The sequence below is a fragment of the Lycium barbarum genome, chromosome 6, assembly GCF_019175385.1.
Source record: "Lycium barbarum isolate Lr01 chromosome 6, ASM1917538v2, whole genome shotgun sequence".
Taxonomy (NCBI): domain Eukaryota; kingdom Viridiplantae; phylum Streptophyta; class Magnoliopsida; order Solanales; family Solanaceae; genus Lycium; species Lycium barbarum.
The window spans coordinates 132,494,972-132,508,980 of record NC_083342.1 but is presented as its reverse complement, the minus strand read 5'-3'; the positions used below and the strand labels follow the sequence as shown (position 1 = coordinate 132,508,980).

At 36.8% G+C, this 14,009-nt stretch overlaps 1 protein-coding gene across 1 annotated transcript; it reads right to left on the bottom strand.

The window, feature by feature from the left end:
* Window positions 1-4,968: 4,968 nt before the first annotated feature.
* Window positions 4,969-5,615, bottom strand: LOC132599113 (diphthamide biosynthesis protein 3). The gene has a single exon (XM_060312332.1). It carries the CDS (start codon window positions 5,489-5,491, stop codon window positions 5,246-5,248), a length of 246 nt encoding a protein of 81 aa, XP_060168315.1. The 5' UTR covers window positions 5,492-5,615; the 3' UTR covers window positions 4,969-5,245.
* Between the last annotated feature and the right edge of the window lie 8,394 nt (window positions 5,616-14,009).

Below are 14,009 nucleotides of genomic sequence, written 5' to 3'. Positions count from 1 at the left end.
TATTGTTAAAATTAATGAAACTGTGGATCCATGGTAAAAATTGAGTGGAATTGTCATCTTTTGGACTGGCAATCAAAGTGATGTAATTGAAAAACAACTACTTACTTTTTAATGCACAAATAAAATTTGAACAAAGAAGCTATCATCTATGCTACAACTATTGGTGTCATCACCTTGCAAAGAGGTGAAACTAATCAAGATTGAACATCGGTTTTTTTTTTTTTTTAAAGACTGCCTGGGACCTGCCTTTTTATCCGAGCAAACAGTGTTGGGTGAATGTGTTTCAATAGTCTCATATTTAATAATGTTCGATCTCTTTTTCTGTATCGGGGATCGTCAAAATAAGCAACGGTACTATTTTGATGAAAAATATCATTTACCGGGATATCAAAGCAAAAGAAGTTGTCGGAGTTATGCAACGATACTCACCTCAACCTCTCCGGCGGCATTAATTACTAGATTCATTCGGTGACACCCTTAGTTTGTCCTCAACTATATAAGTCGATAAGCTACAACTCCTAAAGAAGGCTAAATAGTATCTCATCTGAAATATTCTCTCTAAGGGTCGAGATACGCAGCAGGAACCCGCAAAAACCTGCAAAGCCAACACAAGAGACAAGAAATAAATTTACCCTTGGCGATACGCACTTGATAATACTCCGACCTCCTTGCGATATTGGGAGGCTCAATAATTCAATTTAAATAATGAAAAATTATTTCATCTTTTTAGTTGGAACTTTAGGCAATTGGTGAAAAGGGGTTCGAATCCCGAACAATCCACTATCATATCAAATTCTAATTTTCTGTAGGAAAGTCATTTTTTTCAATCAGCTGCATTAAAAATTTGAATAAATTGGGAGGTAGCGGGGGGCTTCTTCCTTGCATCCTGTCATATCGTTCAAGAAAGATCTTTACAAGCGGCATTTTCGTTTTCCATTCAAGCGACATTGTTGAATCGGGGATGCCAATTTTTTCCTGTTGTTAATTTATCTCTTCCACGAAAAAAATTCTTCAATTATGGACTTTCAGGTAGCCCGTCTACATCATGTTTTCGAGAAAGATGAAACAAGAATTGTTTTTAAAACTTAGTTAAAATAGGAATGAACTCAAAAACTATTTACTTGACATGTCAAACTCTAGAAAAATTTCATGAAATTTTGGACTACCATAGTTCAAACTCTAGCATGGAGTTGGAAGGAAGTTTTCCTAGCGGCAGTATTTCCTGAAAAAAGCTTCCTTCTAACTCCATGCTAGAGTTCGAGCTGTGATAGTTCAAAATCACATACAAATTTTCTAGAGTTATATATGTCCAATTATATAGAATTTTTTTTGAGTTTTTTCTAAGGGATCGTTTAGTTACTGTCTTAGTCTTGAGAGCTATGCGTGAATTGCTTTTAACCCATTGAACTGAACTCAGCCACAACCATATTGGTTAATTACCTAGTAGATTGTTGCAGTAACTGACTAGAAACTGGTGAAAATTGTTCACAAACAACAACATACCCAGCATAGTCCCACAAGTGGGGTGTTCATGTATTAGATTGTCCCAAAAAAACTGATGCATTAGTTCATGTCTTCATAATGCACTTCTATAACTACTTGAAGTTGCACACAGAACTTTCCAGTTACAATTACTCTTATAATACTGCATAAAACTGTCTTAACATCCATTGGCAAAACACAGTTACAATCTCCCCTCTTACAATTTCAACTTTCAGAATCAGGTCATAAAGAAATCAACATTGAACAGAGAAAGGTGATCATGTTCAAGAAAATAATGAGACGATTCCTAATAACATACTTCGAAGGACCTGTACACAAGAACAAGAGCAACAAGCTCTACGCTTCACTCCAACTAATGCAAACGTGACAATTACGGCACCTCAAGATGAGCAGCTTAAAAATAATGTCAAAGTCTTAACATAACTGTTAACTCTGCACAAGAGTAATCAACTATGCTGCCTGAAATTTCGGCCTCATCAAAGCGTGCCAAGGCTTGAACTGGATTCCAAGGACTTCCAATCAGAAAATACCAAATAACCCAAAATAATACGTGCAATCGAAAACTGAACACCATCAGAACCCATAGAAGTGAGTGAGTCCTCAGTCTGAAACAGATGAATAAAGTGAGCCTCAGCTTTTTCATGCTGACCTCCAGCTTGATATAGAAGCCCAGTAATGCATGAAAAATGTCCAATTATTCCATTATCATCTAAACTCTGGTTTCATCAGTAAACAAGGGAGAGAAAACTACTGTTGCCAAATTTTGGATACAATTAATGCCTCTGGCTCATGAGTTTTACAGAAAGCCAAACACATGTGCCGTAAAACCCTCGAGATATCTGTAGCATACCTGACTCTGACATTGTGGATATTTTAGGCCATTAGCACTCTCGACTTGTCTTTGATAGCTGAAACCACAAGGCTCCTTAGCTCCTCCAAGCGCAACGCGCAATAATAAATCGTAGCATCATGACATTGGAGTGCCAATCCTGCATTAATCATAGGCTCACTTATCCGAGAAAACCACTCCTCACAAACCTTCTTATTTGCCCGAAAGAACAAGGAACTTTGCCTAGAAGCACTGGGTAAAACAGTTGATCCTTCATATGCATTGTATACATTTTTCTTAAGAGCCTCTACAAAATCAAGCAGCAATCTCATAGGTAACAAGTGAGCATAAGAACCAATAATATTTAAGTTTCCATCACTTTGATCAGCATCAAGCTGCAGGGCATGAGCAACGTCAAAAAGCATGCGCTCCAATGCTGCAAAAGTTTGAGTTGGACCACCAAGGTTCGTCTGAAGACGAGTAGTAATACAATATCTGGCAGCTTCATGTATTGCTCACCATGCACCAGCAAGAGTGTTAACAAAGCAACCTGCCAAGAATGACATGGTTCTGCCTTCCATTTGGAGCTATCGAGATTAAACATAATACAGAACACAAAGCACCATAAGCAGTAGCTGCTGCCTGGCGCACTGAATATGACCTGAGCAGCAATTTTTATGCCAAATAGAAATCTTCATCAGATGTTTTCATAATTAATGGTTGCAATTATTAAAAGAATTGATGCAAGATCACATTAAGTTAAGTAGGCTGCCAATTTAATGGTGTGTGATCAAAACATAACATACCAAAACAATAAAGATGGCAAAGAGCAAATTAACTTTCACCAAATACATCCACATTTGAAACTGTAATAACAACAACATACCCAATGTAATCCCACAAGTAGGGTCTAGGGACGGTAGGTTGTACGCAGACCTTACCCCTACCTTTGTGGAGTAGAGAGGTTGTTTCCAATTGACCCTTACCACAACACCGCATAGAGCACAAAACTATAAAAAAAAAAAAAGGCAGGAAAAAGGGAAAAGGGGAAAAATCATTTCACAAAAAGAAGACTTCCAGGGAACAATTGGATGATATGGCTAAGTCAGAATAACAAATGTGGCTTGTTCTCCTGCAATTCTTTTTTTATTTTTAAATGGAATAAAAGAACATAAATAAATCCTCTTGTACTTCACTAAGGGCTTTACTGTAATCAATTTTAAGAATAGACATCGATGACCAGTAAAGGTAGGACTTTCAATCCTCCATTCGAGCTCTCTCAACTTGATACTTTTCATCCTTATTATTGGTCCATAGTCGTCTTTATTATATCAACAAACTGAAGTTCTTAAATAAGGCATCTGCTATACAGCTATTGACAGCACAAATTACCACCAAATAATAAGGCATACAAATATACAATTGCCTGAAACTGTGAGTAGATAAATTCCAATACCAAATTGTAAAACCCATTCAAGAATAATCAATCAATGACCACTCAATCAGAAAACTAACTGGGGTGAACTACATAGACTACTCTATATACATTCAAGCCTATTTTATTCCAATACTACATAATGTAGGAAATTGTGGGACATTTAGTAGAAACAGGGGGTGCATATATAAGAATAATGATGGCAAAGAGCAAATTAACTTTCTCCAAAAACATCAATGTTGCCCCGAAACTGTGACTAGATAAGTTCCAATATTAAATTGTAAAGCCCATTAAAGAATAATCAATCAATGACCACTAAATCAAAAAGCTAGTTGGAGTGATTCTCTATACCCATTAAAGCCTATTTTATTCTTGAAGGAAACTATTTATTTAGAACCTCATAAATCTTTGAATGTCTGCTCTAGAATTCTCCACAATATGAAAATAGCTAGCACCACCCCTATTTATAATAATATACAAACCGGAAAACTTATTCCTATAGACGTGAATTAAAATACCAAATACTAACTAATTTTGGTTTCCTACAACTTTGAATTACTTTTTTTTTTCAACAATTCAGATAGTAAAGAATGTAGGAAACTACAGACATTCATTGAACACATGGCGAAACAAGTGAAAGAAAACTGTAACTAGCTAATTCCAATACCAAATTATCAATGACCACTAAATCACAAAACTACTTGGGATTAACTACATGAATCTTCTATACCCATTCAAGTCTATTCTATGGGACATTTCATCGAATACATGGCGTGCATATATAAGAACAAGCGAGAGAAAACTGTAACTAGGTAATTGCAACACCAAATTATCAATGACCACTCAATAACAGAACTAGTTTGGGTTTACTACAAGAAACCTCTATATCCATTCTATGGGACATTTCATCGAACACATGGGGTGCATATATAAAAACAAGTGAAGGAGGGAATAAGAGCATACTTATCGGAGAGGAGTTGAGAGAAGCCTTGAGCAAGAAAGGAAGCGGAGTGAGTGATGAGGAGAGAGTTAGGAGGGTAAAGAATTGAGCGTTGTAGTGAAGTTATTGCGCCTACATAATTGTTAACTCTGCACATGAGTAATCAACTATGTTGTGCTGTTGCACAAGCCCTCCCCAAGACTCCACTTGTGGGACTACAGTTGTTAACTCTGCACAAGCAATCAAAGAGCAGAAAGAACATACATAACCACGTACTAATTTATTGCAATGCTAATATAATTCATAATCCAAAGATGACAAACTTCAAACAAAACCGGTAATTCTTCTTTCTGAATACATCAAAATTTCAGGCAAGTATGACAAGGCGTGAGATTGATGCCAACTCTCACTCTCAGAGTCAAAGCTTTGCCAGCTCGAATCACTACATATTACAATATAATACCAAAATCTTAAATTGATTATGAAAAAAAAACCTATATCGGGAAAAGGAAAAAAAAAAATGGAAACTTTAAGTTTCTCAAGCGACAGCAACAGGCTGCTGTTTCGAAGGCTCAACATGTTTCTTGGATTCTCCGAGGAAATCTTCGAGATTATAAATAACAGTAATATAAAGGGAACAACTAGGGCATCGAGCGATTTCTTCACCAATCTTCAACTCTTCCTTTGTGATCTGAAACAAGTCACCGCATGGACAAGGATATGTAAAAGCTTGAAGCTCATTGTTCCACTCCATGTCCTCAATCTCCACGTCATCGTACGACATCCTCGGAGATTAGGGTTTATTTCGAGGTTAGGGTTTTCTGTTCGGGTATTTGGGCGAGGTTATCAAGTCTGGTCGTTGAAGTTGATTGGGTTTTAAAGACTAGTAAAATTGCATCTGATGTCCCTTTTAATTACTTTACTTTACTTTACTACTATTAAAATCACTTTTTCGTCGTCCGTTGCGGCTCATAAAAAAAAGTGATTCCCACTCCTCTTCTTAATAGTAATAAAACAACTAATATTAAAAAAAAAAAAAAATTGAGCCCCATATTAAATAGGTCTATAAAAAAAAGTGCACCTCGTATTAAAAAATCAAACAATATTCATGTAATTTTTAAAGTATCTCATTAAGTCAATAATGATGGATTCATTGTCACGTGAGCACAAACTACAATATTATATTAATCGTGTTTTGAACAGAGTATCCCATATTGACAAAATCAAGCAATAAATAAAATAAAAATAAAAAGTGAATCCCATATTAAAAAAATAAATAATGTCAAAAAAATAAAGTGCAGACTTTGTATTCGTAGCAAACACTAATATAATAAAATTTTAGATACGGAGCACAAATTACAATGTTATATCAATCATGTTTTGAACATAGTATATATATATATATATATATATATATATATAAATATGCATAAAAATAGTGCAAACTAATAATGTAAAAAAAAGTGAATCCCATATTAAAAAAATAAACAATGTCAAAAAAGAAAAGTGCAGACTTTGTATTCGTAGCAAACACTAATATAATAAAGTTTTAGATACGGAGCACAAATTACAATTTTATATCAATCATGTTTTGAACATAGTATATATATATATTATATGCATAAAAATAGTGCAAACTAATAATGTCCAAAAAGGTGGGCCCCATACTAAACAACACCAAGCAATATAAAAAATAAAAATAAAAAAAGAAGAAATTATATAAAGCATGGGTTTAGACCCATGCTTCGTCATCCGTTGTCCCTTAAAAAAAGGGTGGGCCCCATACTAAATAACACCGAGCAATAAAAAATAAAAAATAAAAAAAGTGGAACTCACCATCTCCAAACTCATGAGAAAAAAAAAGTGAACCCTATATTATCAAAATCAAGCAATATCAAAAAAAAAAAAAAAAGTGAACCCCATATTAAAAAAAATATAATGTTAAAAAAAAGAGTGTTGGCTTTGTATTCACAGCAAACACTAATATAATAAAGTTTTAGATACGGAGCACAAAATACAATGTTATATTAATCGTGTTTTGAACATAATATATGTATATATATTATATGCATAAAAATAGTACAAACTACAACAACAACAACAACAGCCCAGTGAAATCCCACATCTTGGGGTCTGGGGAGGGTATAATGTACGCAGACCTTACTCCTACCAAGGTAGGATGGCTGTTTCAGAGAGACCCTCGGCTCAATAGAAGCATAAAAAGGGGGTCAGATAAGGTTAAAAGATTTAAAACGATATTGCAATGAAATAATGCAAGCGACACAGTAAAACAGGATAATCAAGGAATTCAAAGCGATATGGAAATGCAAATCACGAAAGCGGCACAGATAAAATAGAGTAATCAAAGTACAGAAAGTAGCAAATAATAACATAAATCAAAGCACAAGAAATTATAATGCGCTAATGCGCCTACTAATAAGGAAAGATAACGAGACTTATATACTAGCCTTCTACCCTAATGTGGGTCCTCCACACCTTCCTATCTAAGGTCATGTCCTCGGTAAGCTGTAACTGCGTCATGTCCTGTCTAATCACCTTTCCCCAATATTTCTTTGGCCTACCCCTACCTCTTCTGAAACCATAGTACAAACTAATAATGTTAAAAAAAAAAAAAGTGCACCCCATAAAGGGTGGACCTCATACTAAACAACATCAAGCAATATAAAATAAAAATAAAATGAAACCCACCATCTCCAAACTCACTGTAAAAAAAAAAGTGGACCCCATATTAATAAAATCAAGCAATATAAAAAAAAAAAAAGTGAACCCCATATTAAAAAAAATAATGTAAAAAAAAAGTGCAGACTTTGTATTCGTAGTAAACGCTAATATACTAAAGTTTTAAATACGGAGTACAAACTACAATGTTATATTAATCGTGTTTTGAACATAGTATATATATGCATAAAAATAGTGCAAATTAATAATGTAAAAAAAAAAGTGCATTCCATATTAAAAAATCAAACAATATTCATGTAATTTTCAAAGTATCTCATTAAGTCAATAATGATGGATTCATTGCCACGTGCATATCAATCCATTAGTGGGAGCAAATGAAATTGCTTTTCTTCAAAAAGTTAAGCAGTCAAACGATACAGTTTTTATTTTTATTTTTTTATATTAGTCTGAGATCTAATCTAGGTATTAAACTGTTGTATTTGTTATTCCGCCATGTCATTTATTTGTTATGTTCACTAAAATAAATATACTTAAAATATTTATATTTTAAAATAAGATAGAATTTAATTACTTTTTTATTTTTATTCTTACTCTAATAAATGTGAAAAGAAATTAATGTCGTAAAAAAATATATCAAATGGAGATCAAATAATGAATAAGGTAAATTAGTCAAATTATAATTCTAATCGACGTTTTCTTAAAAAACCATGCAAAAGACAACATGACAAGTAAAATGAGCTAAACCGAGAATATTTACCCAAAATTAAAAAATAGTATTTCTTTGTTTAAATAGAAAATCAATTTCTACTTTGTTTCGTTTTAAACATGTAAAATTAATTTAATTATTTGAATTAGAATTATCCAAATCAAAATTTGATAAAAAATAATAAGTATTTTACACCTCTAAATTAATCGAATTAAAATTGAAAGTATCAACTGATGCTTAAATATTGCTATTGTTTTATCTCAAAGAGAGGAAAATAGTTTCCTTTTAAACAAGTCTTCTCTTTTAAAAAATATTAATAAATTTTCCGATTTTGTATTCGTAGCAAACATTAATATAATAAAATTTTAGATACGGAGTACAAACTACAATATAATTCAAAAATAACTACATACACATAGATGCACTATAATCTAAACTGTTGGGCCCGTGCGCAGCACTGTTAGGTGTGGAATTGGCCAAACAAGTAAATTCTTTTGTTCACATAGTCGTGATGTAAGCGCTTACCTCATGATAGTCGTGATGTAAGCGCTTACCTCATCATAGGAAATTCATTCCTATAAATAGGTAGCTTATGGTTCATTTGTAAACACACCAAATTGAAGAAGACAACACATCGCAAAGAGAGAAAAATCTAAGAGAAATACTCTTAGTGAAAGGCCTAAGTAAGAGAAGGTCTTTGAGAGAATTTTCTGTGGTAAAATTCTTGAGTGTAATTGGGATTGGGGTTGTGAGGTTGAGTGTTGTAAACACTTGTAATATTTCTTCTTTAATAAGATCTGCAGCAGCAACGTGGACGTAGCTCTCACATTGAGGGTGAACCACTATAAATCTATGTGTGCTATTTATTCTTCGCTTACATCACGGCGTAAGTAGGTTCTGTCTAAGGAGGTTGGTATTTAAGTGGTCCAGCTGTAACCCTCCAATCTTTCCTGGGAACCTGCTTACAAAGGTCGGATTTGGGATTCAAATCCTAACAACTGGTATCAGAGCAACAGGTTGTGTTGTGATTTAGAAACGATGGGAGGCGAAGATGGTACGACGCACGGCATCGGTAAATTCGATGGTACAGACTTTGCGTTCTGGAGAATGCAAATTGAAGATTATTTATATGGCAGAAAGCTTTATGAACCTCTGAGTCCGAAACCAGAGGAGATGAAACAAGCAGATTGGAATCTCCTCGACAGACAAGTTCTGGGAGTCATTCGACTGACGCTGTCGAAGAACGTTGCTCAACGCGTGGCAAAGGAGAAGACCACCGCAGATATGATGAAGGTATTGTCTGACATGTATGAGAAACCTTCGGCAAGTAATAAGGTATTTCTCATGAAGAAACTATTTCATCTAAAGATGATGGAAAATGCTCATGTTGCTGCACACATAAATGAATTCAATACCATTGTAAATCAATTGTCATCGGTAAAAATTGACTTCGATGATGAAGTGCAAGCTCTAATTTTGTTGGCATCCCTACCAAATAGCTGGGAGCCAATGAGAGCAGCGGTTAGTAATTCTGTCGGCAGTGACAAACTAAAGTTCAACGATGTTAGGGATCGTATCCTTGCTGAGGAGGTGCGCAGGATAGATTCGGGAGAGGCATCGACGAGTTCTGCTTTTAATGTTGAAAACAGAAGCAGAAATTATGACAGAAACTACAACCGAAATAGGGGCAGATCGAAGTCAAGGAATGGCAGGGGTCAATCCAGACCAGGACGAACACATGAGTGTTGGAACTGTGGAAAACCAGGTCACTTCAAGAAGAACTGCAGGGCGCCAAAGAAGGAGGACAACAAGGGGGCTGGAATCAACGCTGCTACGGAAGACATTGGCGATGCGTTGTTGCTATCGGTTGACAGCCCGATAGACTCTTGGGTGCTTAACTCAGGAGCGTCCTTTCATACCACCTCACATCATGATATAATGACAAACTACGTGGCTGGGAATCTCGGCAAAGTTTATTTAGCCGATGGAGAGCCGCTAGACGTTGTTGGCACGGGAGACATTAATTTGAAGATGTCAAATGGATCCTCGTGGAAGATTACAAAAGTTAGACATGTTTCAAAGCTGATGCGAAACCTGATTTCAGTAGGTCAGCTTGATGATGAGGGATATGATCTCAACTTTGGTAATGGGTCTTGGAAGGTGGCGAAAGGTGCTATGGTAGTTGGCCGAGGAAAGAAGATTGGCACTCTCTACATGACGGATAGCTGTCGTGATATTGTTGCTGTGGTTGACAACACAAAGAAGACAGATTTGTGGCATTGTCGGCTGGGGCATATCATCCAGAAGGGGATGAAGTTGTTGGTGACAAATGGCTTAATTCCGGAGCTGAAGACGGTGGACCTTCATACGTGTGAGAGCTGCATTCTCGGAAAACAAAAGCGAGTAAGCTTCTCAAATACAGGCAGGGAGTTGAAGGTCGAGAAGCTGGAATTGGTGCACACAAACGTGTGGGGACCTACCACTGTCCCCTCTCTTGAAGGATCACACTACTACGTGACCTTCATTGATGATTCAACCAGGAAGGTATGGGTTTATTTTATGAAAAATAAATCCGATGTATTTAGTGTATTCAAAAGATGGAAAGCCATGGTTGAGAATGAAACAAACCTCAAGTTGAAGTGTTTGAGGTCCGACAACGGCGGAGAATACACTGATGGTGATTTCAAACAGTACTGTGCCGATAATGGGATCAAGATGATGAAGACTATTCCTGGAACGCCGCAACAAAATGGAATAGCCGAAAGAATGAACCGAACGTTGAACGAGCGTGCTCGGAGTATGAGAATACACTCTGGACTGCCTAAGACATTCTGGGCAGATGCAGTCAATACCGCGACCTTCTTAATTAACCGAGGACCGTCAGTTCCCTTGGATTTCAGAATTCCAGAAGAAGTCTGGAGTGGCAAGAAGGTAAATCTTTTATTTCTGAAAGTGTTCGGTTGCTTATCATATGTTCATAATGATGATACGGCTAGAAGCAAGCTTGATCCAAAATCAAAGAAGTGTTACTTTATTGGCTATGGTGATACCGAGCTTGGTTACCGATTTTGGGATGAACAAAATCGGAAGATCATCCGAAGCAGGAATGTTGTCTTCAACGAAGAGGTGCTGTACAAAGACAAGTTGCAAAAAAATTCAGAATGTCAGGACAAGGAATCGGAAATAGTCGATTTGAGGGACTTCCCGACACCTGAGCCGCAGCCAGGTACAGCCGAGGCAGAGGACCAAACAATCCGAGAAGGTGCTGATTCTGAAACAAATGAACAGACGCCAATCACAGAACTGCGTAGATCATCCAGGATCAGGAAGCCGCTTCACAGGTACTCTCCATCCCTCAACTACATTCTACTCACTGATAGAGGGGAGCCGGAATGTTATGAAGAAGCAATGCAAGTCGATGAATCGACTAAGTGGGAGCTGGCAATGAAGGATGAGATGGATTCACTATCGGCAAATCATACATGGGAATTATCCGAGTTGCCAAAGGATAAGAAGGCATTGCAAAACAAATGGGTTTATCGGATAAAGGAAGAACCCAATGGAAGCAAGCGTTATAAAGCAAGACTGGTTGCAAAGGGATTTCAACAGAAAGAAGGCATCGACTATACGGAGATCTTCTCTCCTGTAGTCAAGATGGTGACTATCAGAACTGTTCTTGGGCTGGTAGCAAAGGAAAATCTACATCTGCAACAGATGGACGTGAAAACTGCATTTCTTCACGGTGATCTAGACGAGGAAATCTACATGCGACAGCCGGAGGGATTCAAAATCAAAGGAAAGGAGAATCTGGTGTGCAAACTTCAAAAGAGTCTGTACGGACTAAAACAGGCTCCAAGACAGTGGTATTTAAAGTTTGACAGCTTTATGAAGAAAGCTGATTTTTCAAGGTGCGAGGCAGATCACTGCTGTTACTTCAAAAAATTTGAAGACTCGTACATGATACTGCTACTCTATGTCGACGACATGCTAATCGTAGGAGCAAACCTACAGGAGATTGATCGGTTGAAAAAAGGGTTATCGGAAGAGTTTGCAATGAAGGATTTGGGAGCTGCAAAGCAAATCCTTGGGATGAGAATCGACCGAAGCAAGGAGGGCATCAAACTCTCACAAGAAGAATATGTGAGGAAAGTTATCAAAAGGTTTAACATGCATGATGCCAAGCCAGTCAGCACTCCCTTGGCTGGACACTTTCGGCTGTCAAAGGATCAGTCGCCGACAACCGAGGATGAGAAGAAGCAGATGGACAAGATACCTTATGCATCTGCAATCGGTAGTCTTATGTATGCAATGATATGTACAAGGCCAGACATTGCACATGCAGTGGGAGTTGTCAGCCGATTTATGAGCAATCCGGGAAAGCAACACTGGGAGGCTGTGAAGTGGATATTCAGATATCTGAAAGGCAGCTCGAGTTCAGCTCTGTATTTCCGAAAATCAAAAACAGGATTGCAAGGGTATGTTAATGCTGACAACGGTGGTGATATTGATAGCAGAAAGATAGTAGCTCTCTCTAGTTGTGAGGGTGAGTACGTTGCTGTGACGGAGGCCACAAAGGAAATGATGTGGCTACAATCTTTTCTACGGGAATTGGATCAGGACCACGAGGGAAGTGTGCTATATTGTGATAGCCAAAGCGCCATTCATTTGGCAAAGAACCCGGTTTACCATGCTCGAACGAAGCACATACAACTCCGGTACCATTTCATTAGATCAGCTTTGGAAGATGGAGCGCTAGTGCTTGAGAAGATCGCAGGGAGTCAGAATCCAGCAGACATGCTGACAAAGGCAGTGACGATAGACAAACTGAAGCTATGCTCAACTTCAGTTGGCCTGCACGAAGTATGAAAGTAGGAAAGAGCTGCTGCATCGATCAAAGTGTGAAGACAAATTAAAATTAGTCTTCAAGTGGGAGATTTGTTAGGTGTGGAATTGGCCAAACAAGTCAATTCTTTTGTTCACATAGTCGTGATGTAAGCGCTTACCTCATGATAGTCGTGATGTAAGCGCTTACCTCATCATAGGAAATTCATTCCTATAAATAGGTAGCTTATGGTTCATTTGTAAACACACCAAATTGAAGAAGACAACACATCCCAAAGAGAGAAAAATCTAAGAGAAATACTCTTAGTGAAAGGCCTAAGTAAGAGAAGGTCTTTGAGAGAATTTTCTGTGGTAAAATTCTTGAGTGTAATTGGGATTGGGGTTGTGAGGTTGAGTGTTGTAAACACTTGTAATATTTCTTCTTTAATAAGATCTGCAGCAGCAACGTGGACGTAGCTCTCACATTGAGGGTGAACCACTATAAATCTGTGTGTGCTATTTATTCTTCGCTTACATCACGGCGTAAGTAGGTTCTGTCTAAGGAGGTTGGTATTTAAGTGGTCCAGCTGTGACCCTCCAATCTTTCCTGGGAACCTGCTTACAAAGGTCGGTTCAAATCCTAACAGGACATAGGCCGTCTAGTAACTTAGAGAAAATGTACAATGTGACCCTGAACATTATAAATTACCACTTCAGCATGTTTATAGGCGGTGTTGAAATAGTAACAAATTTCATTGAAATGTTATCATTATTTTTAAGAAGAATCTTAAAATTCCTTTAAGTGCCCAAGTAAAATATAGTTACAAGTTTATTTGTATTCATCAGTTCTAATATTTAGTTGAGATTAATGTTTAATGCATAAAAAGCCAATTAATTCTTGTATAACAGAGCATTATGTAACATTTATCAATAACAAATTACAAAAAAGACACGTAATTGGTAACCGAAGGCTAATTGGGAGTGTTTTTTCTATTTTTGATAACAATAACTTTATGTTATGTAAGTGAAAACATTTCAATAAAATCTGTATTATGAGGATTTATTATGGAATGGC